Source organism: Capricornis sumatraensis, chromosome 3 (assembly GCF_032405125.1).
Source record: "Capricornis sumatraensis isolate serow.1 chromosome 3, serow.2, whole genome shotgun sequence".
Lineage (NCBI taxonomy): Eukaryota > Metazoa > Chordata > Mammalia > Artiodactyla > Bovidae > Capricornis > Capricornis sumatraensis.
The window spans coordinates 15,394,595-15,421,375 of NC_091071.1; the positions used below are offsets into that span (position 1 = coordinate 15,394,595).

General features: G+C 50.3%; 2 protein-coding genes across 3 annotated transcripts in view; one reads left to right on the top strand and one right to left on the bottom strand.

Moving 5' to 3' along the window:
* On the top strand, window positions 1–2,341 carry ZNF768 (zinc finger protein 768). 2 transcript variants are annotated; one of them, XM_068968353.1, is made up of 3 exons: window positions 1–246; window positions 524–857; window positions 921–2,341. In XM_068968353.1, the coding sequence occupies exons 1-3, from the start codon at window positions 159–161 to the stop codon at window positions 2,119–2,121; spliced, it is 1,623 nt and encodes a 540-aa protein (XP_068824454.1). In that variant the 5' UTR covers window positions 1–158; the 3' UTR covers window positions 2,122–2,341. The 2 variants fall into 2 exon arrangements, with proteins under 2 accessions (XP_068824454.1, XP_068824453.1); XM_068968352.1 differs by having other exon boundaries at window positions 524–2,341.
* A 6,792-nt stretch (window positions 2,342–9,133) lies between these two features.
* Window positions 9,134–26,781, bottom strand: part of ITGAL (integrin subunit alpha L) — a 42,469-nt gene continuing 24,821 nt past the window's right edge. Inside the window, exons 16-31 of the mRNA XM_068967026.1 lie at window positions 25,818–25,978; window positions 25,577–25,728; window positions 23,104–23,193; window positions 20,099–20,155; window positions 19,931–20,004; window positions 19,265–19,406; window positions 16,974–17,084; window positions 16,490–16,569; window positions 16,298–16,384; window positions 14,703–14,778; window positions 13,076–13,186; window positions 12,776–12,832; window positions 12,571–12,669; window positions 11,833–11,928; window positions 10,891–11,001; window positions 9,134–10,399 (exon numbers count right to left, since the gene is read on the bottom strand). Coding sequence (XP_068823127.1) covers window positions 10,229–10,399; window positions 10,891–11,001; window positions 11,833–11,928; window positions 12,571–12,669; window positions 12,776–12,832; window positions 13,076–13,186; window positions 14,703–14,778; window positions 16,298–16,384; window positions 16,490–16,569; window positions 16,974–17,084; window positions 19,265–19,406; window positions 19,931–20,004; window positions 20,099–20,155; window positions 23,104–23,193; window positions 25,577–25,728; window positions 25,818–25,978 — 1,675 coding nt within the window. The 3' untranslated portion in view covers window positions 9,134–10,228. The remainder of the gene's footprint in view (window positions 10,400–10,890; window positions 11,002–11,832; window positions 11,929–12,570; window positions 12,670–12,775; window positions 12,833–13,075; window positions 13,187–14,702; window positions 14,779–16,297; window positions 16,385–16,489; window positions 16,570–16,973; window positions 17,085–19,264; window positions 19,407–19,930; window positions 20,005–20,098; window positions 20,156–23,103; window positions 23,194–25,576; window positions 25,729–25,817; window positions 25,979–26,781) is intronic.

Genomic DNA, 26,781 nt, shown 5'->3' on the forward strand with positions numbered 1-26,781 from the left:
GGGTCAAGACGTCCGGCCTCAGGGGCCGGGGCTGGATAGCCGGGTCTCCTGGCCGGCGCTGAGCGGGCGGGCGGCCAGGGCTCGGGTCTTGGGGTACTCAGACCGAGTCGCAGGATCGTCCACCATCGCCCCCGCCGCCGCACTGGGAGTCGGCGGGAATGGAACGGGAGGCGTCGCCGTGGGGCCTCGAGCCCCGAGATATGCAAAGTCCTGATGAAATGGGGAGCCCTGAAGGGTCCCTCAAAGGTGAGGGAGGGAGCGCCCCTCCGAGAAGTGTGCCTGGGAGCGGGAGAGGGGGCTGTGGTGGGTGGGAGGGGAAGAAAGCAGGGGCCTTGGACACCTGGGACTTGGAGGAGGCGGGGTTGGGGACCTGGTGAGGGGGAGGTGGGAATTTCAGCACTTGCCCAAGGGCCAGCGACCCTGATTGAGGAGGAGGGAAAGGTTTGTGTCAATTAATGATGGGACCCAGTAACCTTCCAGGTCCCACACAATCTGGGTTTTTTGTAATTCTCTGATCCTGCAGGCAACATGAGTGAGAATGAGGAAGAGGAAATTTCTCAGCAAGAAGGCACTGGGGACTATGAGGTCGAAGAGATATCTTTTGGGCTTGAACCCCAGAGCCCTGGTTTTGGGCCACAAAGCCCAGAGTTTGAACCCCAAAGCCCCAGGTTTGAGCCTGAAAGCCCAGGTTTTGAGTCCCGAAGCCCTGGGTTTGTGCCCCCAAGCCCTGAATTTGCACCCAGAAGCCCTGAATCAGATTCTCAGAGCCCCGATTTTGAACCTCAGAGCCCTAGGTATGAGCCCCAAAGCCCTGGGTATGAACCCAAGAGCCCTGGGTATGAACCCAAGAGCCCTGGGTATGAACCCCGGAGCCCTGGGTATGAACCCCGGAGCCCTGGATATGAATCTCAGAGTCCCAGGTATGAACCCCAGAGCCCAGGGTATGAACCCCAGAATCCGGAGTTCAAAACCCAAAGCCCCGAGTTTGAAGCTGAAAGTTCCAAATTCCAGGAAGGTGCAGAAATTCTTCTGAATCCTGAGGAAAAGAATCCCTTGAGCATCCCCTTGGGAGTCCACCCCTTGGACGCCTTCACCCAGGGGTTTGGGGAACAGCCTTCAGGGGGCATGCCCCTAGGGCCCCCATTTGAGATGCCCACGGGGGCCCTGCTGGCTCCACCCCAGTTTGAGATGCTCCAGAATCCCCTGGGCCTGACGGGGACCCTTCGTGGTCCAGGCCGCCGGGGTGGCCGGGCCAGGGGTGGGCAGGGCCCAAGGCCCAACATCTGCGGCATCTGTGGGAAGAGCTTCGGGCGGGGTTCCACCCTCATCCAGCACCAGCGCATCCACACGGGTGAAAAACCCTATAAATGTGAGGTCTGTAGCAAGGCCTTCTCCCAGAGCTCTGACCTCATCAAACACCAGCGCACCCACACGGGCGAGCGGCCCTACAAGTGTCCCCGTTGCGGCAAGGCCTTCGCTGACAGCTCTTACCTGCTTCGCCACCAGCGCACCCACTCTGGTCAGAAGCCCTACAAGTGCCCACACTGCGGCAAGGCCTTCGGCGACAGCTCCTACCTCCTGCGGCACCAGCGCACTCACAGCCACGAGCGGCCCTACAGCTGCCCCGAGTGTGGCAAGTGCTACAGCCAGAACTCCTCCCTGCGTAGTCACCAGAGGGTGCACACTGGGCAGAGGCCCTTCAGCTGTGGCATCTGCGGCAAGAGCTTCTCCCAGCGCTCAGCACTTATCCCCCATGCCCGCAGCCATGCCCGCGAGAAGCCCTTTAAGTGCCCCGAGTGCGGCAAGCGCTTTGGCCAGAGCTCGGTGCTCGCCATCCACGCCCGCACCCACCTGCCAGGCCGCACCTACAGCTGTCCCGACTGCGGCAAGACCTTCAATCGCTCCTCCACGCTGATTCAGCACCAGCGCTCGCACACGGGCGAGCGGCCCTACAGGTGCGCCGTGTGTGGCAAGGGCTTCTGCCGCTCCTCCACGCTGCTGCAGCATCACCGGGTCCACAGTGGGGAGCGGCCCTACAAGTGCGATGACTGTGGGAAAGCCTTCTCTCAGAGCTCCGACCTCATCCGCCACCAGCGGACCCACGCAGCCGGCCGGCGCTGACCCGGGGCCCCGTCGGGGTTGGGGAGCTGGTAGGCAGAAAAGAAGGGGACAGGGAGCTAGAGCAACTTTGCGAGAGAATAGTGGAGACTGGAGGAGAAAAGAGATTCTAGGAGGTGAGGGGGCCAGGGTGGAGGAAGTGACATGCCCTGGAGAGTTGTGGTAAATGGGCTATGAAGAGGGGTTGGAGGGAGGCCAAGCTGGCAGCCGGAGGCTCTGGGAGAGATCGAGAAAGAGGTCAGTGGAGAGCTGGCCTCAGCAGCAGCATGCCCCTTGGTGGAAGCCTGGCTTGGCAAAGTGCTAGATGGGGGTGGGGGGAGGGGGGGGTCGGGTTACTTAATTAGATCGGGTAGCTTAGACTGGTAGCTACTGAGACCCTCATTGAATCAGGAAGGGGTGAGGGGAGGGGTGGGGCCCAAAGTGGGGCCTGGCTTCTGAGTGCAAACCCCAGCCTCTCTTGTCTTCCTCAGGCTTTGGAGCCCCTGAATTTGAGTTCAATAAATACCTTTATGTGGTAAAAGAGACTTGTCCTTAAATTTTGTGTGTGGATAGTTCCCTGGGCATTGAGAGACGCTGGGTCATAACGGCAGCCAACGAAGCCATAAGGCCTTGTCTGGGAAGTGCTTTTAGATTGAGCGTTTCACCGGAATCCTATAATCCGAGGCACAGGAGACATGACTTGCCCATATCTGCTCAAGTTCATGTCCTGTGCTTTGAATCCTGCACAAATGCGAAAGGGATTCACTGTCGGTGTGAGAAAACTCAATTTTGTTCACAAACACAGAGGGTCTGTCCTTGGGCCAGAAAATAGACCCTGATTCTCATATCCAGGCCCAGAGCCTGCATTCCAGCATTCCTGGGCTCCCAGCACCCAGCTGGGCCATCCCCTCCCCCTCCCAGCTGGAGCCTCTAGCCACCCTTCTGTACACACTAGTGTGTCAATTACAGGGAGTGTCTCCAGTTCCAACCCCACCCACAAGGGAACATACTGGATCCAGTATGAAGGTTAGACAGCTTCAGGCTTCAAGACCCTCCCACCAGGCTGGTCCTTTTTAGGACCACCTTGTTACCACCCCACCTTTCTCCTACTTTCCTTTCCTGAGTCTCAGCCCTCCCAACACTCGACTTCTCAGGAAATGATGGGGAGTTGGTGCCATCAGTCTGGGGGATTCTGGAGTGTGGCCAGTCATGACCTTAGCTGAGGAGGCCAGGCTGCCCCTCAGGGAATTACCCAGCTGCTGGACACATCTGAGATGAGCACCTACTGAGGGCTGGGCAGTGCCCTGTGAAGGAGACATTCAGAACATGCCTGCCTGGCACCAGCTGCCCCCAGCAGCTCAGCCTCACAGGCGGGTGGGGATTCATTGCTCCATGAGACCTCTAGGGCCCCAGGACCCCGACGTCACCCTCGGCCCCACACCCATCCTCATAGCCGCCTTAGAACTTGTCAAAAGCAAATAACTTCTCTAAGCACATTTCAGTCCAACCTCTTGTGATCTATAAACTCTGGAAAGGGCCCCCAGACACGTAGTTCAGTACAGTTTGGTGTGTTTAGTGGTTTTCAAAGTTTAGATGATTTTGGATACAGAACATTACTTTTCAAGTGAAATCTCAGTTTTTTAAAGACCTTTGTAAAATGTATGCATATTTCTGTACACACTACTACACACAATTTCAGATAGTAAAATACTCCAGTTCTCACATCTAATATAATTCATATATGTTGAACAGAACTGCATTTGAATATCTGACATGATATCACATTAGTAGACATTTACTGAAACATTTATTTCAATTATACAATTCAATCTCCTCATTTTGGAGGTGGATTTTTCTTTGGCTCCAAAATGTAGGCACTTGAAAGCTAGAAGGCCTTGGGCACAGTGCCTGTGGTGTTCAACTGTAGCACCACAAAGTAGCCTTGGTTGTTTTTGTTTTCTTCTTTTTGGTCACATCCTTCATGCCAAATCTTAGTTCCCCAACCAGGAACTGGATCTGTGCCCTTGGCAGTGAAAGTACTGAGTCCTAACCATTGGACTGCCAGGGAATTGCCAGTAGCCTAGGTATTTAAAATCGGTTCAAATGAGGATGGAGATGTAGATGCTCGGCTCCTACCCCTCTCTTCATGACAGCTCCTGGGGTACCTTCAGTTGCCAGGTGGAGCAGACCAAACCCAGAAAGGACATGTGTGTTCTTCAGCATCAAGGTAGAAGGGATAATGGAAGATCTTGGTCTCCAGCACCAAGTCTCTTGACTCTTGGTCAACCTATTGCTTTTTTTTTTTGATGGTCATTTTGTTTATTTAGTTACTTATGGCTGTACTGGGTCTTTGCTGTTTGCATGGGCTTTTCTCTAGTTGTGGTGAGCGGGGGCTTGTTTTTGTTGTGGTGCTCAGGTTTCTCACTGTGGTGGGGAGCGTGGGCTCTAGAACTCGGGCTCAGTAGCTGTAGTGCATGGGTTTAGTTGGATCCGAGACATGTGGAATCTTCCTGGACTAGGGATCAAACTGGTGTCCCCTGCATTGGCAGGCAGATTCTTATCCACTGTGCCACCAGGGAAGTCTCAGCCTGCTGCTTTTGCTATGCCCTCCTGCTTCCCTTGTGGCTCAGCTGGTAAAGAATCCTCCTGCAATGCAGGAGACCTGGGTTCGATCTCTGGGTTGGAAAGATCCCATGGAGAAGGGAAAGGCTACCCACTCCCGTTTTCTGGCCTGGAGAATTCCATGGACACAGTCCATAGGGTCACAAAGAGTCGGACACGACTGAATGACTTTCACATCACTTCACCTGCACAACAGACTAACCACTTCTGTCCACCACCATTAGTGCTTACACACTAGGAACAGTGCTAAGCAGTTTACACATGTTACTTAATGCTCAGAGCAGCTCTGAGCTATTATTCCCGTTTAGCAGATGAAGAAATGAATCCCAGAGAGGATAAGGAATTTGTTCTACATGACACAGCTAGGAAGCGGAAGAGCCTGGATTCCATCCCTTCCTAAGGATGCTAAGGGCTTCCCTGGTGGTCCAATCGGTAAATAATATGTCCGCAATGCAGGAGACTCAGATTTGATCCCTTAGTTGGGAAGATCCACTGGAGGAGGAAATAGCAACCCACTCCAGTATTCTTGCCTGGAGAATTCCATGCACAGAGGACCCCAGTCCATGGGGTTGCAAAGAGTTAGACACGACTGAGCGACTGACATTAATAATACAAAGAAGTTATTTACTTTTTTCACTCTCTTTCTCCCACAAGGAACAGTTTTCTAGAAGCTGCTTGACATATGATAACTTATGTCATCACTTTGATGGCTTGCGTGGAATGTGGACTTGGGTATTCTTATGTTTTAAATTTTTCTCCATTTCAATTTCTAATTGGATAAAACCAATAGATTTAATCCATATACACTTAGGATCACTGAATCAAACCATTATGAAATGATAGCTTACGGTGAATGATGTCAGATTTGTGATCTCTGAAGAAGATTTAGCTTTGGGATAAGGGACCATGCTTGATTACTCAAGAGCTTTTGTGTACCAGAGTTTTATTAAAGTGAAAAACGACAGAGAAAGCTTCCGACATAGACATCAGAAGGGGGAGGGAGAGTGTCTCCAGCTAGTCTTATCAAGGCCTTATATACTTTAACAGACCCACTCCCATAACATAAATCTTAAATTAACAAGATTAGAACTAAAAATAGAAAAGTCTTACCAGACCCACTTCCACAATTTGCTTTTTAAGATAACAGGTTTAATCAGAAGTTTCTTAAGAAGGAGAAACATGTTCTCGAGCAGGATACATTATTGTTACATAGTTTAAGATGAGTTGTCTTGTGTAATCATTGACTCTGGGCTTAAAGAAAATAAAGTCTTAGGTGACTGAGACAAATCAATGTAGAAAAAACCAAAAAGTTTGTCCTTTTCTCCTCCTCGGTCTAGTCAAGGCTATGGTTTTTCCAGTAGTCATGTATCGATCTGAGAGTTGGACTATAAAGAAAGCTGAGTGCTGAAGAATTGATGCTTTTGAACTGTGGTGTTGGAGAAGACTCATAAGAGTCCCTTGGACTGCAAGGAGATCAAACAAGCCCATCCTAAAGGAAATCATTCCTGAATATTTATTGGAAGGACTGATGCTGAAGCTGAAACTCCAATACTTTGGCCACCTGATGCGAAAAGCTGACTCGTTTGAAAAGACCCTGATGTTGGGAAAGACTGAAGCAGGAGGAGAAGGGGACGACAGAGGATGAGATGATTGGATGGCATCACCGACTCGATGGATATGAGTTTGAGTAAACCCCGGGAGTCGGTGATGGACAGGGAAGCTTGGTGTACTGCAGTCGATGGGGTCGCAAAGAGACACAGCTGAGTGACTCATACTTTCACTTTGGATGAAAACATCCACTTTTTCCCTCATGTCACATCGTATTGCCTCCTCAGAGAGACTTTCCCGATCACCTATGTAAAAGGCCCCTTTCCTTCACCCCCTTACCCCTTACCTTGCTTCATTTTTTTTCACGGCCCTATCCCTACCTAGAATCATATTTCTACTTTTCACTCTGTTTCCCACTGGAGTGAAGCTTCTTGAGGGCAGGGACTTGTCTGTTATGTTCACCATGTCCTCAAACTCAGCCCAGGGCCTGACACAGAGTGCTCAGGAAACCCTGAATAGAACCTCTTGCTTCCAAGGCTTATAGATCATTCCATGTACTTTTAGTAGTTCTGTGATACTCCTTTAAAAAAAAAAAACAACTTGATATGATGAGATTTGCCTGGAGGAGGGCATGGCCATCCGCCTAGAGAATCCCCATGGACAAGGAGCCTGGCGGGCTTCAGTGCATAGCGTCACACAGAGTTGGACACAACTGAAGCAATTGAGCATGCACAAGCATGATGAGATTTAATTTTAATATTATTATTTTGGCCATGCCACATGGCATACAGGATCTCAGTTCCTTGACCAGGAATGGAACCTGTGCCCCTTGCAGTGGGAACCTGGAGTTCTAACTATGAAACCACCAGGGAATTCTCCTGTGATATGCCTGGTCGAAACATTTTTTCCCCCTCTTTGGAAAAATGAGCCTTGCTTCTTCCTGCTTGATGTCTTGCTTTGGAGCCAGACCCATGGTTCCTTGGGGGGCTGGACCAGAAGGGCATTGATGAAGTGGAGAGGCTGGCAGGCTTTGAAAGACTGTTCTGGGCTTTGTGTGTCTGGCTCAGGAATGTCCACTTACCCTGCTGTAGACAGAAAGGAGCCATCAAAGGTCACTGCTTGGAGAACAAAATGTTGCTTCTCACCTCCCAGGTCTGGACAGGAGCTGGCCGTAAGAGTACTCAATACTCCCCTGGAATCCTACTGACCACCAGAGGGCAGCAGTGACCAGTCCCGTCTGTTCCTTCCGAAGGTAGAGGTGGTTTCAGGGTCAAGGCCCTACAACAATTAATTGCTTTTTTAAAAAGAGGGGGCGGTGGGCATAAATCGGCAATACCTCAATAAAAAAAAATTTTTTTTTAAACAACTTCCCTGGTGGTACAGTGGATAGGAGTCTACCTGCCAACACAGGGGACATGGGTTTAATTCTTGATCCAGGAAGATCCCGCATGCCTCGGAGCAAGTAAGCCCATGTGCGGCAACTGCTGAGCCCATGCTCTCGGGCCCCCAAGCTGCAACTACTGAGCCTGTGCGCTGCAACTACTGAAGCTCGCGTGCCTGCATTCTGTGCTTCTCAACAGAAAAAACCACCAAAATGAGACGCCTGTGCACCGGAAGCAAGAGTAGCCCTGACTTGCTGCAACTAGAGAGGGCCGGTGCGCAGCAACAAAGATCCAGCACAGACAAAATAAGAAATGAATAAATAAAATTTAAAGGAGGGGTTGTCTACCACCTCTGTTTCCCCAAAGCTGACCTGGGATACTGGTGAGCTAGCTTCTTTATTGGGAAGCCTGCTCTCCCACTCATGGCCATCGAGCACTCGGAATCTGCCCAGGATCCACTGGTATTATCACCAGTGACCTGGCTCAGGAAGCCATGGGGAAGTAGCAGCCTGGCAAAGCCAACGGCAGCTTCCAATCCTGAGTGACCACCAGCAGCCCCCAGACTTCCTTCCAAGGCACAGGCTCATCAGAGACCCCTCCTCTCCCATCCCCTCTCCAAGACTAAGCAGATTGCAACCCACAGAGACAGTTGGGCTTTTAATATGAAAACAGAAAAATACCAAGAAGGAAGTTGAGAGAACCCCACCCTTTACTATCCAAGCCACACAAAAGACTTCCTGATGTCCCATAACCCTTGCCTTGTACCAAGTGGAAAATAATCTCCAAGCAACAAATAAAAAAAGGTGGGGTGGGGGGGGTAATGTCAGCGAATGTCTATTGTCACAGCCTAATAAATGTTCAATGCCCCTCCCTAACCTGTTCCTCACTTTCTGTGCCTCTCTCACTGCTTCTTCTTTTTTAAAAAAATATTTATTTATTTATTTGGCTGTGCCAGGTCTTAGTTGCGGCACACGGGATCTTTAGTTGCAGCATGTGGGATCTTATTCCCTGATCAGGGATTGAACCTCGGCCCTCTGCATTGGAAGTGCAGTCTTAGCCACGGGAACACCAGGGAAGTCCCTCTTGCTGCTTCTCTTTAATTAACTCACAATATCAGGCACAAGTCAGTTTCTGAGGGTCATCATGGCAAAAAAGAAGAAGAAGGGGAAGGAGAGGAAGAAGGGGAAGAGGAAGGAAGAAAAAGAAAGGAAAGAAAACAACCAAAAAAAAAAATCTGACTGTTTCGGGCCCACTTAGTGGAAGGGTTGAGGAGGAAATGTTCACTTAATTGAGTCAGGCTGGAATGTTACACCAGTACAAAAACATCACAAAATTGGCCAGAGTTTCCTGTTTATTTGCTAAATACATGCAAGCACTGTGGTTGGCACTGGGGGCCAAGTCATTGGACGTAGTTTCCATCTTTGAGCTCACAATCTCCCAGCGGGGGTCACAGTAGGATGTGATGGGGTCCTGGGGTGGGGGGCTGTAGAATGAGGAGGCAGGTGCCTGGGGGAGGCTGAGCCTCAGTGGATGAGGTTGCCCAGGGGGCCCACCCAAACTTTTTTCCCTGTCTTCCCACAGGCACCCACACTAATACAGTGAAACTGTGTCAAGCACCTACTATGTATCTGGCTCTGATATCACCAGGGGTCCCAAGGGGAACAAGACAGCTATGATCCTCACCCTCATGGAGTTCATCGTTTAATTTCAGAGACAGATATGAAGTAAATCATTTAACAATTAACAGATATGATCAGTGCTATGCAGAACAAGTACAGGCTGTGTAAGCATGTATAACATGGGAACCCAACTGAGGTGAGGTTGGGGGGGTGGCGCTGCTCTGCGAAAGTGATGTGTAAGCTGAGACCTGAAGGCTGAGAGTTAGGCAGGAGGAACGTGAGAGGAGTCTGAAGTGAGAAGTGAGAAGAGTCTGGGTGAAGGCAGTAAGCCAGGAAGGAGCGGTGCAAGTGAAAAGGCTAGTCACCTCAGGAAGGAAGGTGGGACATTTCTAGAAGAGTCTGGGAGGGAAACAGGGGCCCAATTTTGCAGATTCTGGAAGGCATATTAAGGAATTTGGTTGTTAGTCAAAGGGTTTGCAGGAGCAGTGTAGTGACACAGAAGAGATTTGCTCTGGCATGAGAATTAAAAGCTGACAGGATTCCAGGGAAGGCAGGGCAAGGTTCTGGGGAGGGGGGCGTGGTCTGAGGTCCCTGAGGACATCCAGGCACAGGTGGATATGACAGCCTGGAGTGTTACTAGGTCCTGAGATGACCATTTCTCCAAATTTAGATCAGATGTTCTCTTCCAGGGGAGGAAACTAACAGGGGCCGGTGGGAACCAGGACATGTGATGATTACAAGGCCTCACCTCTGTGACCTTCCTGGTGCATCCCTAAGTGGATCTTTACCACAAGCCTGCACAGGAGGCAGGCAGGAAAGGGCCCATGTTCAAGATATGGAACCTGACGCTTATGGAGGGGCAGTGACTTGCCCAGGAACACACAGTGAAATTCAGGTAGAGGTAGGCTGGTACCAGGCACCCCGAGTCCAGTCCTGGGCCCTCTGCATATGGGCTGCACCTCAATCTCCACCACTTCCATCCTCATCCTTCTCCTGGAGGGGCTCCAGGCAGCCTGGGTCCTTGAACTCTTCCTCTAACTCCGGCTGCCCAGCATCTTCTCCAGGGATTTCACTGGAAGCATCTACATTCGCCTCCATCTTCTCCTTCAGGTTCCGTTTGAAGAAACCAACCTGTAGGAAGACAACACTGGAGTGAACAACGAGCCAGCAGAGCCTTAACTTCTATTCATCCTTCAAATCCCAACTCAAAGGCCGCCTCTCTTGAGAGGCTTTCCTGGACTTCCCCAGCCTCGGTTAGACTCCTGTGTTGCAGGCTGCAGAGCATGTTCGCATCCATCCGCCATAGAGATTGGGAGCGTCTCAGAGGCATGGACCATGTGTGTAGTCTGTGCCTCTGTATCCCAGGGTCTGGCCCTCAATACACGGGAAGTTCCTTCTTCTTCTCCCTGGGTACCCAGGTCTGGCTTTGCCAGTGCTTGTTGAGGGATGGGGCAAGTCTTGCTGGCTCTTTAGGCCTCAGTGGGCTTATCTGTAGAAGGAGGAGCAGGCTGAGGTCCCTTCTGGCTTTAACACCCGCTCGTCTTGGTGCTCTGCTCCCTGACTCCACTCAGTTCTGCTTTCCACAGCCTGGTTGGGTGCCCATTCTTTCCAGAAGCTCCTACCTTGTACAGAGCTATGAAAATCAGGAGCAGCAACAACAGCCCCCCGATTCCACTCAGCACGTAGAGATAGAGCATCTCTTTCTCATATACAAGGTCAACCTTCATGACGACCTGTGGGAGAGGAGAGACAGAAATGCGGGGAGGAAGCTCTTCCCACCCTGGATGCAGCATGTGAATCTGGCCTCAGACTCTAGGTCTTAGCTTTTCCCATCTGGACTGTGTCATGCAGAGCACGGGGCTTGGGACCAGACCCTCCCTCTCTAGTACATCTCCCACCGCAGCCACTGTAATGAACCAGCAAACCTGCACCTCAGGCCCCCTCTTAAGCCCTTGAAAGGCTTCGCTCAGTCCCAGGAGGAAATCCCAACTCAAAGCCTTCCGGAACCTGGCTTCAGTTTACTTTTTCAGCTATCTCTTCCCTTCTGCTCTGAGCTCTCTGCTCTTATTTATTTTTATTTTTTTCCTTTTTCTGGCCATGCATCACAGCCTGTGGACTCTTCAGTTCCCAGACCTGGGGTCGAACCCATGCCCCCTGCATCGGCTGCGTGGAGTTTTAACACTGGACTGCCAGCGAAGTCCCTGAACTTCCTGCTGTTAAACCCACCTCACCCGCTCTCTCAAAGCTGGGCCCTGCACGTGCTACTGTCTCTGCCCAGAGCACCTTCCCATTGTGCCCCGCCTGCAGGGTAGTGGCCCTTTGGCTGAGCTGCTGTCAAACTCATCCTGGCCTTATGGTTGGTCTGTCTGCCCACCAGCGGTGGTGGGGAGCTGTGCCAAGGCCAGTGGCTCTGGCTGAGAGGAGCTTCTTATGGCACTAACGCCCCAACCTTCTCCTCCCTGGCTTCCCACACTCCCAGCTTCCGCTCTCCTAGCTCTGCCCTGGGGCTCCCCCCACCCCTCTGCTCTCCCCTGTTCCCGGGGCTTCTGAGGAGGCAGAGATACCTGGGCCATGGAGGCGTTGCTGCCATAGAGGTGAAAGTGCTTGCTGCTGTTGAAGGAGATGGAGAGGGAGCTACAAAGGCTCAACATGGAGGAGGCCTGTGGGAGGCAGGGGTGCAGGAGGGGCAGCTATCAGGCCAGAGGGAAGGAGGACTCGGGACCCCCTGACTTCTGCCCCCCAGCACAACTCAAGGGGCAGAGGCAGTGGAAGGGTCCTGGTGGGCACGCTGTCTCTACTCCATTCTCTCCTGGAGTGTTCCTAACGTGCCGCTTGTTACTGTGGGAAGGAGGTTTTTCCTACAAAGAACTTGTAAGAACCATCCGTGAGTGAGTGAGTCACTCAGTCATGCCCGACTCTTTGAGATCCCATGGACTGTAGCCCGCCAGGTGCCTCTGTCCATGGAATTCTCCAGGCAAGAATAATGGAGTGGGTTGCCATGCCCTCCTCCAGGGGATCTTCCCGACCCAGGGATCAATCCCAGGTCTCCTGCATTGCAGGCAGATTCTTTACTGTCTGAACCACCAGGGAAGCCCTAAGAACCATCGGTCGGCCCATGAAAACAGTCCTGCAAATTTTAAACAAACGGTACTCTTTCATCTGCAACTGTGTAAATGTCGGGGACATTTCCTCAAGACAGAACAACAAAAAAAGGCATGTCTGCTGGAAGAACCCACTCTCACCTCTTGAGGCCAACCCCCCCGCCAACCATTTGGGGTCTGTGGCCAGTGGGTGCATCCTACCTTGATCGTCCCCCTCAACTCCACCGTCCCGTTCACTTGGACAAGGATCTCCTGCCTGAAGTCGATTGGGCAGCGGAACTCAGTTCCAAACAAGCAAGGCTGATGGGAAGAAGGAAAGCAGGGGGTCAGAGAGGTCTCTTCCCACCTGCCCCCTGCCCAGCCCCTGCCCCACCCCTGCTGCAGTTGCTGAGGTCACGGCCGGTACCTCAGCCACATCAGATGGACTCTCCAGATTTCTGGGGCTGCAGTTGACTGGAGGCTCCTGGGAAGGAGGAGGCAGGGTCTTCAGTTAGTCCAGAGCTGAGAGGATGCCGGCCCCTTGAGCCCAGACCCATCATTCCTCCCCACCTCTCAGATACCACCTTGTCTCCCAGTTCTCTGCTCCTTGGTTCTTGGCAGGTTCAATCAGTCCACTACCATCTCTACCCATCTCTCGCCCCTCATTCCCCATCAGGAGCTCCCCCGCACAGACCTGGGTACCCTTCCCTCCTCTGGGCCCACTCACCATCTGTATGCTCCACCTGTGGGTGATGAGCCCCTCGCTGTGCACCTGTGGTACCCTAACCAAGGCCTCCAGTGGGGGCACGTTGTCATAGTTAGAAGGCTGGATCCTCACCTGGTACAGAAGACAAGGGGCTGCAGAGCCCTGAATGCCACCCCAACTGTCATCCCAGATCCAATCCTCCTTGGCTGGGGCCCAAGGACCCCCCTCTTCATTAGGCAGCGGGCCATGGTCAATCACACCCTTAGAGCTTGGGTTCTTCTCTGCTTCCTCCATGTGGCTTACCCTTGCCCATCCTGCAAGATACTGCTCAGACATCATCCCTGAAGGTCTCGCTGACTCCCCCACAGCACTTTTGTTCCCCAGCAAGATAGTAAACCATCTGCTTGTGTGTGTGTGTGTATCCCCCCTAGACTGTGAGCTGTGTGAGGGCAGGAGCCAGGGATCATTTCACGTGCACTTCATACGGCCATGACACAGTACGCAGCACATAACCAGCCTCGCAAGAGTTGTTTTCTGAATGAGTGGAAGAGGAAGGACATTTAACAAGGATGGACGCAAAAATTATTTGCACAATGCAGGTTGGCAAAGACATTTTGGCAAGTGCACTGGATTAATTTAAGAAACATTTCCTGGGAGTTCACTGGCTTAGTGTTTAGGATTTCAGGCTTTCACTGCTGTGGCCCAAGTTCAATCCCCGGTTGGGGAACTGAGATCCTGCAAGCAGTGCCTTGAGGCAAAAACAATCAAACAAACAAAAACCTAGGTTTTCTCTGAAAGACATGAATTGGATTCCATACCTAACTGAGAACACAATTAGCAGATCAACTGTCTACATAATTGAATCTTAAAATAAATGGGAATTTTCTATTTCAAAAAACCAAAAAAGCATTATAACACTGAAAATCAATTATGCATGAATGCGTGCTAAGTTTTGCGACCCTATGGACCATAGGCTGCCAGGCTCCTCTGTCCATGGGATTCTCCAAGTAAGAATACTGGAGTGGGTTGCCATGCCCTCCTCTAGGGGGTCTTCCCAACCCAGGGATCTAACCTGCATCTCTTATAGTCTCCTGCATTGGCAGGTGGGTTCTTTACCACTAGTGCCACCTGAGAAGCACATATCAATCATACTTCAGTAAAATAAATACAAAAACCACAAATCAGTGACTTCCCTGGTGGTTCAGTGGTTAAGACTTTGCCTTCCAATGTAAGGGGTGAGGGTTGATCCCAGGTCAGGGAGTTAAGATCCCACATGCCTCAGGGCCAAAAAGCCAAAACAAAAAACAGAAGCCATATAGTCACAAATTCAATAAAGACTAAAAATGGTCCATATCAAAAAAAAAATTTTAAATATAAAAACAAAACTCAAAAAACTAGGTTCTTTCTTAGAGTACTGGGCTCTAGATTCTGAGTTCTTGAGTTCTGTGATTCCAGAAATAATTTATCCAGGGCTGGAAAGGAGCCGATGAGTATGCTGCCACTGGGAGCGTCTCAGGAAAGGATCACAGAAGGTGGAGGGGAGGGGTCCTTTAGGGACAGGATCTAGTTGGTCTCTGCTGCATACTTAGTTCTTAGGATGGGGCTGCGCCTGGCACTTCTAAGGACTCTTTCACATTGAGGTTCATACCTGGTAGATGTGCTTGACATGGTGGATCTTGGGACTCTTGGGGGTGAAACTGATATACAGTGTGGAGTTTTCCTGGCTGTGGAGAGAGAGGAGCAGCTGGAGATGATGGAGAAGACAGCAAACCAGTCACGCGGGGGGCCCAGGGCTAGGGGAAGCCTTGGAGTTGCCAGCCACTGTTCTAGAAATGGCGCAGGTTTGGTCTCACATCATCCCAACGCTGCTCTGCTGTTGCCCTTTGGAAATTCAGGCTCACAGAAGGGGTCAGTCTTACTCAGAGTCCGGCAGTGGGGGACCAGGGCTGGATCACAGAGGGGTGGCCTTTGGAGCTGTGTTCTCCCCACTAGACACCACCTCACTGGGGCCTCCATTGTCCTTTGGACCCCACTGCTCATCTCCTAGAGAACTACACCAGCCTCTGAACCACTCCCCACTCCATCCTTCTAATGACCTTCCTAATCTTGTCATGCATTTCCTTTGAATCCATCCGTGGTTCCCTGGTGCCCACAGTGAGTCAGGTCCAGTGTTCCCCCACAGCCAGACCTGCTTGTTTCCTGGTCTACCTGCTGACGGCCCCCCGCTCACACCTGCCACCTCTGGGCCTGCCCACACCTTGCTCCCCGGATCGGCCCCACTGTTTGCTGCCTCCATGTTGCCCCCTCCACTTGTCTCTCTGATAACCACGGATGCCTTCCTTCCTGGCCCATATCTAAACCATTTCCACCCCCATCCTCCAGACCCCAGTTCAAGCCCCTGTTCCCCACCAACCCTTCCTTCCAAGTGTCCTCCAATCCACATCATCTTTCCTGACTCTAATTCCATATCACGCCTCAGAAAACATCATTGTGTGTGGCATTTATGTTCAAAAGCACCAGGGACGCCGGCTCAGACACCACCCTCATCCTTATCTCATTCAGATGACTTAAAAATACCACTTCCTTTTTCTGGCTTCCTCCCCTTTTGGTAAACGAGAAAATCCAACAAGTGAGCCCTATGGGTCCTTCCTACCACAGCATTCTGAGACTCATTTCCTCAGTGTGTACATGAGTTTGGGCTCTCCTACCTGACCATAAAATCTCCGTGGGCAAGGGTCATGGTGAAAACTTTTCTATCTCTTCTAGCTCTGCTGGCCCCGGGGAAGAGGGAATCTAGCACAGCTGGAAGTGGTAAAGAGCTTGGCTGGGGTTTGAAGTCAGACAGACTCAAGTTCAGATCCTGGGGTCAGTGCTTCGTAGTTGTCCCCTCTGGGCAAGTTCTTTCCTTCTCTGGGCCTCGTGGTTCATAAGTAAATGGGACAGAGGCAAATGGCTGCCCCACGAAGTATTAAAAGCTCCCAGGAAAGTCCCCAGCTGTGCATTGCAGCTGGTGCAGAAGGTGACACCAGGTCAGTAAGTTTCCATCTGACTCAGACTCAGAACTCTCCGAGGGCCTTCACTCTACAGAGTACTGAAATCTGCTGGGGTTGTGGCTGGAATCAGTTCTTATCGCCCCTGGGCCTCTAGTGGGTGGGGGGAGGGGCAGCCCTGGGAGGAAGGCTGGGGCCCTGCGTGGGGAGGCCGAGGCAGGAGGAGAAGGCGGGGTGGCCGCTCAGGACTCACTCCTTGGTGAGGATGTTGATGGGGTACATGACAGGGATGCTGGCGGTGGCCGAGTTGTCCTCCAGGAGGCTTGAGTTCTCATTGTCGCTGCAGGGGGCAGGATAGAGGGCAGTGTTAGGAGACGGCTTGGCCAGGACCGTGAGACAGTCTGAGGCCAAGGGCGGGTGGAGACGCGGGTGGGGGTCTGCTCACCAGCTCACATTGGCGTGCAGCTTGATCAAATCCCCCCAGGAGCCTTTCTGCAGCGTATTAAACATCACCTGGATATCAACCTGGCAGAAGAAGAGAGGGGTATGAAGAAGGAAGGGGCCTGGGCCTCAGGGAACTGCCTTGGGCCCTCACAGCCCCGTGGCCCCACTGCCATAGTCATAGGAACCTCCCTGGGCTAGGTGCTTCATTCCCATTGTAGAGATGAGGATACCGAGGTTCCGAGTGATTAAGACGTGTGTGTACGGTCACAGTATGTTTGACCCAGCCCTGGGTTTCTCCGATTCCAAAGTCCAGTTTCTTGAACATGACACAGGACACCTCTGCACATACTCTCTTGGGGGTAGGGAGTGGGGTACACCTGGCCTTGTCAATCACCTTCCCCTTCCCCAGAGCCAGGAGCTCCCTCCCTCCCCTCCTGAGCTTACAGCCCCTGGCCGCTGGGCTCCTGGGGGCTGGAGGCACTCACCATGCTGTCTGCTCCAAAGATGGGAGAGCTCACGTTGCAGGAGAGGGCCCTGCTCTGCAGTATGGCCTCCTCAGGAAGCTCCTCGCAGCCCACAGGTACATGGCTGTGGGGCTGGGGGTGAGACGCGAGAGAAGGAGCTTTTTAGTGGGTAAAGCTAAGGGTTCCCCAAAGGCCACTAACCTCTCAGGGCCCACTTCCTCCCTGCCAGGGCCCGTGTAGAGAACGGTCGGGCCAAAGAATCAGGGATTCAGTACAAAGATGTTCACTGTAATGACTTCCCTGTGGTCCAGCGTTTAAGAATCCTCCTGCCAATGCTGGAGACATGGGTTCCATCCCTGGTCTGGGAAGATCCCATTTGTGGGGGGCAAACAAAGCCTGTGCGCTGCAACTACCGAGCTGGTGGTCTAGAGCCCATGTCTCAACTCCTGAAGCCCACGCGCCCTAGAGCCTGGGCTCCGCAACAAGAGAAGTCACCGCCGTGGGAAGCCCGGGCACTGCAACTACTGAGTAGCCCCTGCTTGCCGCAACTAGAGGAAGTCCACACACAGCAAAGAAGATCCAGTGTAGCCAAATAAATAAAGTTTTAAAAAAGATGTTCGTATATGTATGACTGAGTCCCTTCACTGTTCACCTGAAACTACCACTATGTTTTTCATCGGCTAGACCCCAATACAAAATAAAAAGTTTAAAGTTTGGGAAAAAAATAAAGGTACAGGAATATTTTTTGTTTTAAAGTACTTAAAAAACAAAGATGTTCACTGCAATACTATTTATCCTAGGGAAAAACTGGAAGCGATCCAACAAGCCAAAGAGAAGCCTGGTTCAGTGAATTGAGGTACAATCACAGGAGAGTTAAAATGCTTCATTCACACATTCAGCAACCATTTCCAAAATGTATTTGACCCTGGGCTAAGCAGAACAAAACCCTTTATCTTCACGACTATCTGGAAGGGACAGGTTTCAGCTTAGATTGGGAAGAAAGTTAGACAGGAAATAAGGGTTCAGGCAAGTCCAGTGACTTTCCCACAGTCTCATAATTAGGTAACCTTGGCAGGAATCTGGTAGGAACTTGAATACAGGTCTGTTTAACTCCAGATCTCAAGTTCTTAATCGCTCTACTATGTGTCCCTTAAGGAAGCACTCAGAACTTCCAGAGTGGTCCGATGGTTAAGAACCTGCCTGCCAATGCAGGGGACACGGGTTCCAACCCTGGTCCAGGAAGATTCCACATGTGAAGGAGAAACTAAGCCCACGCACCACAACTGCTGAAGCCCGCACTCCCTAGAGCCAGTGCTCCGCAACAAGAGAAGCCAGCGCAATGAGAAGCCTGTGCACCGCCACGAAGAGTGCCTGCTCACCGCAACTAGAGAAAAACCCGCGCGCACCAACGAAGACCCAATGCAGCCATTAAAAAAATAAACAACAATTTTCAAAAAGAAGCAGTGAATGTTGCTGTATAAGAATAACTCAAGGGTCCACCAACAGATGAACAGGTCAGCAAAATGTGCTATATCCTTGTGATAAAATATTAGCCTTAAACAGGAATGAAATTCATACGCTATCCCAGGGATGAACCTCAAAAACATTAGGCAAAGGTGAAGAACAGTATGCTACGTGATAGAAAACACGAAAGGACAAACATTATATGACTCAAGGTATACAAAATATCTAGAGATGGCCAGTTCATTGAGACAGAAAATAGATTAAAGGTTACCAGTGGCAGAGAGTGGGGAATGGGAGTTATTGCTCGTGGGTACAGAACTTTTTTTGGAAAGTTCTGGAAACTTTTTCAGATAGATAGTGGGGATGGTTGCATGAACTGTGAGTGTACTTTTTTCTTGTTGTACACCTTCCACTTATACAGTGCTTTCTGTCAATTATATCTCAATAAAACTGGAATAAAAAAAAAGAAAAACCAGGCCATTCCTCGAAAATATGTTGGTCACCTTTAGGAGGAAGGTGGCTCCATCTCCCGGAATCTGTGTACTTCTTTTTGGTCCCCAGGTACTTAAGCCTCTGTCATACTCTCCATCTCATGCAACCTTCTCTCTAATCCCATGACATCCCCAGCTTCACCTCTTGTTGGCAAATCTGAGGCTCACAGAGCATGAACCTTGTATCTTAGGTCTCACAGTTCATGGGTGGCCATCAGGCTGAGAACCCAGACGTGATCTGAAGACTTCCACCCACATCTTCAGGCTGTCCTGGCCGCCTGGGGCTCCAGGAGGCAGCAGATGCTGCAGGACTAGCCTGGCGCCTGGTCTGTGGGCAGGCCCTGCCCTCTCACTCACCTTGAGCACCTCCACTTTGCGGAATGAGAGTCCCTGGGGGAAGCTCAGGGTGACCTGGACCCAGTAAGCATCTTCTGCTGTGTTCCTCAGTGTCAGCCTCACAGAGAGGCTGGCGGAGGGGGTCAGATGCAGGATTTTGGATCTGAGGGGAAATCAGGGCAAAGTTATGGGAGTCCATGAAAGAAACAGGATCAGAGGTGGAGGCTTTCAGAACTGAGGGATCTGGTAGGCCAGAAAAAAGAAACATAGCAAAATATGCTCCTATGCACAGGCTTTAAGTTTTGCCATCTCCTCTATTCCTGATAGGAGGGCTGCAATGAACCAGCATTTCTCAGAGGAGGAATCTAAGGCCCAGATGACAAATAAGAGTCAGTGTCCATGGGGGTCTTCTGACCGTCACATCATACAAATACTACTTCTTTCTTTTCTTGTAAAAAGTACTTATATATTTATTTATTTTTGGCTGCTTCAGGTCTTGATTGTGGCATGCGGGCTTAGTTGCCCTGAGGCACGAGGGATCTTAGTTCCCTGACCAGGGATTGAACCCAGATTCTTAACCACTGGACCACCAGGGAAATCCACCCTGTGTTCCTTCTATAGCCAGAAGCTGCCTCGGGAAAACATTGGGTGAAACAGGAGGGCCCGGGGGTGGGAAGCCTTACAGACCTCATGTCGGAGAAGGCCAGCTTCAGGTCTGCCTCACACGTCTTGTCCTCTCCGCAGTTCTTCTCAAAAGGAATCTGAAAGGCCAAGAAGAAAGGACCTGGAGGCTCAGGTCCCCACACCCAGGAGGGCTGGCCCCCGCCTCTCTGTCTGCCCCTCTGCCCCTCTTACCTCCTTGGTCTCCAAGTGTGGTGAGGGTTTCAGGATGGGCGGGATGTCCCTGCCCTGCTGAGCACGGAGGAGGGGGAGACAGGAGTAGGTGGTTGAGGCAGCAGAGCTGGAGGGCTCAGAGCCGGGGCTCAGCTGGGGGGTGGGGTGTGGTTGCATCCCTCCCAGGAGCCAAAGCCTTCCCAGTGTGGGCCCCACCTCCCAACTCAGCCTGAGGCTGTCTGTGCTGCCCTCCTCTGGAGGCAGCTCCTCGAGGGAGGCTCAGCACGTGTGTCCACTTCCCATCCTGGCCAGGAGATCTGGGCCTTGACCATGCATTCGCCTAGCTTCCCCCAGCCCAACTTCTCTGCTCGCAGGAACACCTGGCTGCACAGCATCTAGGCTCTTCTGCTGGGGAATAGCTCTTCCTGTGGTTCTTTTGTGTGAGTCCCACTTCCCTTCTAGAATAGCTCTCCAGCTCTTATTAGATCAAGGCCAGTTTTTTCAATGTTTCTAGAATTTCTCCTCTGGACCAGACTCCCATGTGCATGCATGCTCAGTCCCTTCAGTCATGTCCGACTCTCTGTGACCCTGTGAACCGTAGCCCTCCAAGCTCCTCTGTCCATGGGATTCTCCAGGCAAGAATACTGGAGTGGGTTGCTATTTCGTCCTTCAGGAGATCTTCCCAACCCAGGGATCAAACCTGAGTCTCTTATGTCTCCTGCATTGGCCACCTGGGAAGCCCCCAGACCCCCCCACACCAGAGAACAAAACAGACACCCTGCCCTTCCTCCCAATCTGGTGAGAGAAAGGGCCAGGCACCCTCAAGCGTGAGGGTGGGACAAGTACAGGATGTGTTTAAAGGGTGTAGAAGGGGACTCTCCCATGCTTGGAGATCAGGGAAGCTTCCTGAAGGGATGGCATCACAACTGAAATATAAAGGATGAGGAGGAGGCAGCCAGGTGAAGAGGATGGAGAGAGAGGAAGAAAGAACAATTTACACCGAGACCAAGGCAAGAGAGACTGCCCGCATAAGGTGTAAGGAGCAGAGAGGTGCTCAGACCGGCTGGGGTGCCACCTGTCAGGAGGTGTCCAGATGTGGGGTCCAAATCCCCCTGGCCTGACAATTCATATTAGGCAGTGGAGGGTAATGGGGTCACAGAAATATTTTATGGGTGATCCTCTGTATGTTCAGATGCCTCCTCGACTTCTAAGCCACCTGCCAAGCAGCCTCTGACTCTTCCTTAAAGGCAGGGGTCCTGGCATTCTCTGCTGAGTGCTTTCTCCTACCCTCAACATTCACACACAAATTATTCCCACCACCCACCAGAAACTACAGTCAGTCCCCAAAGGGGCATCCAGGGCCTCTGTCTTGCTCAGTTGTCCTGACAGAAGCTAAGCCCACCTTCTCATTGTCTCCAAAATTAAAACCATGCCTCTCCTCCCCACAAAGTCCACTCATTCTGTGAGATCCAGAACCAATGACCGTTCCCTCAGGAAGCCTTTTTGACAACTGTGACCTCAGGTCTCTTTTTAACCCTGAGTTGCCACCCCACACAATTTGTCTTTTCTTTTAATTAGTACCAGTGGGAGAAACTGCTGGTTGTCCCTGTACATCCTGAGTGCGTGGCAGGTTGGGGAGTGGGGCACTGGCAAAATCCACATGGTGCTTAGCAGTCACCATGCTCCAGCTCTGAAGGGGCCCACAATGCTGGGACTCACTTCAGAGCAGAGACAGTCCTGGAGTAAGACAGAACCTGCTTGTGCCGGGGCAGGGGAAAAAAAATCCAGGGGTCCTGGCTGGTGGCTCAGTGGTGAAGAATCTGCAGCCAGTGCAGGAGACAGGGGTTCGGTCCCTGGTCCAGGAAGATCGCCCAGGCTTGGGAGCAACTAAGCCACAACTATTGAGCCTATGCTCTAGAGCTTGGGAGCCACAATTGCTGAGGCCACGCGCCTGCGCCCTGGAGCCCATGCTCTGCAGTAAGAGAAGCCAGTGCAAAGAGAAGCGTGAGCACCACAGCTAGAGAGTAGCCCCCACTCGCTGCAATCAGAGCGAAGCCTGTGCAGTGGCAAAGACCAAGCACAGCCATAAATAAAACAATAAACAGCTTTGGCTGGGTCTGTAATCAACCAAGAATATTCCTTAAAAAAAAAAAATCCTCATCTTCAGGCTTCCAGGCCCAGGTTCCTTCCATCAGACCTTGCTCCCTTCCAACAGAAGCTAAACCAGGCTGAGTGTCAAGGATTTCAGAAGAGGAAACCAGGCTTTTGGCGCTGGGCAGAGAGCATGTGATCAGGTAGACAAAGATAGACAGGGTTTTCCTCTTCTTTTCCATAACAAGGGCACCCCAGTGAGGCTCTGTGGGAACTACCTGCCCCCTCAGTGGAGTATCCTTTGGCAAGGCTGATCAAGGTGCCCTGTTCTTCCACAGATAAGGAATGGTCCTAGGCCTTCTGGTGTTCTCTCCCTGGAATTTGCATCTCTCAGACATTTGCCTCCTGTTAGAAGCCTAATGAGGCTTCCCAGGTGGCCCAGGGGTAAAGAATTTGCCTGCCAATGCAAGAGACGCAGGTTCAATCCCTGGGCCACGAAGATCCCCTGGAAGAGGAAATGGCAACCCACTTCAATATTCTGGCCTGGGAAATCCCATGGACAGAGCAGCCTGGCAGGCTATACAGTCCATAGCATTGCAGAGTCAGATACAACTGGGCAAGAGAAGTCTAATGAAGTCTGAAGCTGATGCGCTGAGGGACTGCGAGAAGATTCACAGAAGGGGCCATGCCCTGGGCAGTCCATCCGTTATTTCTTCCTACTGACAGCCCCTAGAGACTCTACCCACTCTGGTCCCCCATCTTTCCAACCCCAGTTTTCCAAATGTCTTTTAAGTACAAAACTCCCATAGACTCCTTCCTGCTTAAGTAAGCATATTTCATTTCTACTGCTTGAATCCAATATAATATAATCCTGCCAAATCGAATTTCTATTCTCCCCTGTTTACTATCAATTCCCCCAACTCATCTGTTCTTACCACCCTTGGGTCCCTCGGTGTCCCTTCTTCCTCCCAGAGAGAGTAACTTAGGGAGACGTTGATGGGAGAGATGAGATCTTGAATGCATATCTGAGGACCACAAGAATACATCCTTTGTCAAGAGTTTAACCTTTACAACACTTCCAGTGAAAGACACACCTTGTCCGTACTTTATAAATGAGGGAATTCCAGCAGCTAGTTGTCTGAGAACTTACCAATGGGAATATGTTTACTACACATCGGGTGTTTGTGAAATGCCTGACTTGCTTTTCTTGTCAGTGTTCATCCCTCAGCCCCAATTCTAAGGCAGATATCAGCCATCAACCACAGTGCTTTTCCTCCCTGAGTCCTAACAGAAGCCCCCAGATCTTTGTTGAACTCATCTAGGCAACAACTATCAAAGTTTGCACAAAGAAAAAATACTCTGGAATAACCAGAATATCTTAGGTCCTCGAGAACAGGAGTGGGTCTTAGTCTTTTTAAAAAATTAATTAATTTGGACACCTTGGGTCTTAGTCATGGCACCCAGGATCTTTAGCTGTGGCATGTAGGATCATAGTTCCTGGACCAGGGCTTGAATCTGCGTCCCCTGCATTGCAAGGGGGATTCTTTTTTTTTTAATTTATTTAATTGTGTACTTTATTTCTATTATTATTTTTAAAAATTTTTTACTAGAGGATAATTGCTTTACAGAATTTTGTTGTTTTCTGTCAAACCTCAACATGAATCAGCCATAGGTATACATATATCCCCCTCCCTTTTGAACCTCCCTCCCATCTCCCACCCCCATCCCTCCCCTCTAGATTGATACAGAGCCCCTGTTTGAGTTTCCTGAGCCATACAGCAAATTCCCGTTGGCTATCTATTTTACATACGGTAGTATAAGTTTCCATGTTACTCTTTCCATACATCTCACCCTCTCCTCCTCTTTCCCCATGTCCATAAGTCTATTTTCTATGTCTGTTTCTCCATTGCTGCCCTGTAAATAAATTCTTCAGAACCATTTTTCTAGATTCTGTATATATGTGCTAGAATATGATATTTATCTTTCTCTTTCTGACTCACTTCACTCTGTATAATAGGTTCTAGATTCATCCACTTCATCAGAACTGACATGCATTCCTTTTTTGTGGCTGAGTAATATTCCATTGTGTATATGTACTACAACTTCTTTATCCATTCATCTGTCGATGGGCATCTAGGCTGCTTCCATGTTCTAGTTATTGTAAATAGTGCTGCAGTGAACAATGGGATACATGTTTCTCTTTCAATTTTGGTTTCCTCAAGGTATATGCCTTCAAGGGTGATTCTTAACCACTGGACCACAAGGGAAGTCCAGAGTCTTGGTCTTTTATGTTATTATTAATACCAGTGCCTGACACTTTGGAGACATTCAGATTATACTTAGGTAACATTTCCCCCAACTTGAAGAGGTAGGTATCATTATCCTCAAATTATACACAAGGAAAATGAAGTATAAAAAGGTGACACATTTCCCTAAGGACCAGAACTAGGGAGTGAACCCAGACCCTTCCAACTCCCAAGCCTAAAGTCTTTCTATGCTGTCACAATGCCTCTTCTCTGGCTAATTTCTGTTTAAAATGTCTAAATTCTATGGTGGGGATTTGCAGTATGAGACAGAGACGCTCTGAATGAAGTAAGATCGTCAGCTGATAATTGTTGAAACCAGGAGATGGATATTTGGGATTTCATTGAACTATTTTTTCTACTTTTGTATGTCCAAAATTTCCCTTAATAAAAAACTAAAAACAAACTTACACACCAATTTTATACTCAGTTTCTTATGAAATACTTAAGAGACCAGGATAAAATCTAGTATCAATCCTATTTCACACAGGATGGTTGTCAACAAACTGAATTTGGATATTTTAGCAGTTATTTAAACTAATAACTTAAAAAAATTCTTTTGGGGATGGATGCTAATAATAATGACCATGTATACCTGGAAAATAGTGACACACTGCCATGCCTGAATATTCCATAAGACTACATATTCTGTAGCCATTAAAAATAATCTGGGGATTTCTCTGGCAGTCCAGTGGTTAAGACTCTGAGCTTTCAATGCTGGGGATGAGAGTTTGATCCCTGATTGATTGGGGAACTAAGATCCCACATGCTGCTCGGTATGGCTCCCCCCCAGAATCAATAAATCTGAAAGCTAGACTGCAGCATTGATATACAATGTGTGAATAGAGTATGGGAAAAATGGTAAGCATTTTACAGTTGTAGTCACGTTAAAAATGCCTGTGGATGTGGATTAAGGACTCAGATAACATGCTGAAGGTATAGTTACTACTATGGTACAAAGAGGAAATGGTAGGACTGGGAGATCAAGGTGACCTGTGACCCTCACTGGACAATGATGGAGCTGAGCCTGGCACTGGGGCTGCCTCCCGCTGTGGTCAGCTCATCCACCCCTCCCCTGCCCCAAGCAGCCTTGCTGACTCCTCACCGGAAAGTGGAACCAGAACATAAAGCAGGACTTGACAGAGGTGACAGCTGTGTTCCCGTTGAGTTCGTGTTTCCCTCCTGGGAACAACCCTCGGCTTCGGGTCCGATGGCCGTCCAGCTGCAGAGTGTAAGTGAGGTTGGCAACCAGGTGCCCTGGGCAGGGTGGAAAGGCAAGAGGTGAGTGGTGGCAGATCCTGGGGCCAGGGGCTGGGATTGGGGGCCACCCAGAGGACAGCACTGACCTTGGAAGGTGGAGATGAGAGACTTGACCTGGAAACAGACAGTGATGTTAACGCCTTCCTTCTTCTGGTTGCTGGTGGAATAGGAGCACTCGACTTCACGTACTGGGATCTCGGCCGGGGAGAAGGACACGCTTGTGATGATGTCTACCACAGGCCGGGAGCTGCAGGGCAGGAAACAACCAACACTCTCCCTTGGCCTCAGCTGCCACCCCTAATCAGACCTGGGGCTCCAGCAGAATCCAGAGGACTTCCCTTCCCTACTGCAGACCTCATTGTCACTGTCTCTTTGCAACAACAATAATAATGATCATTCATTAGGGCTCCCCATAATGATAATTCATCCTACCAGCCTTCTGACCTATTTCCTATACAGAAGAGTGAGTTTCTAAAGAAAGAAGTCAGGGAAATCCCTGGTGGCTCAGTGGTTAGGGTGCCAAGCTTTCACTGCCAAGGGCCCAGGTTTGATCCGTGGTGGGGGAACTAAGATATTGTACTACTTCAATGCCAGTAATCTTGCAAGGATGCCCCATGATATTCAGAGTAAAATCCCAACTTTTCACTGTCTTTTCATACCACCTGCCTCTCCAGTTTTACCACCTACCACGCTGACCCTCTTTCAGTTCCATCATACTTGTTTGTTTTTTTTTTAGTAATTTTTAAAATATCTTGGCCTGACGTATTTATTTATTTTTACATTGTGGCCTCAAGGCATGTGGAATCTTAGTTCCCCAACCAGGGATCAAACCTGTATCCCTTGAAGTGGAAGCTTGGATTCTTAACCACTGGACCACCAGAAAAGTCTTGACATGTCATACTTTTGCCTGCCTTATAGCCTTGGCACCTCCTGGGCTTTCAACATAGAAAGCTCTTATCCAAGATTTCTGCAAGCCTGGCTCTTTCTTACCTTTCAAGTCCCAGCTCCTCAAACAGGCCTTTCTTGGCCATCCAGCCTATCGTAGTTCTC

What these genes read in the sequence shown, in the direction of transcription:
- ZNF768 (XM_068968352.1), top strand. Translation starts at nt 159, where the DNA reads ATGGAACGGGAGGCGTCGCCGTGGGGCCTCGAGCCCCGAGATATGCAA. An exon ending in CCCTGAAGGGTCCCTCAAAG is followed by an intron (nt 247 to 523) that starts GTGAGGGAGGGA and finishes CTGATCCTGCAG; the next exon opens with GCAACATGAGTGAGAATGAG.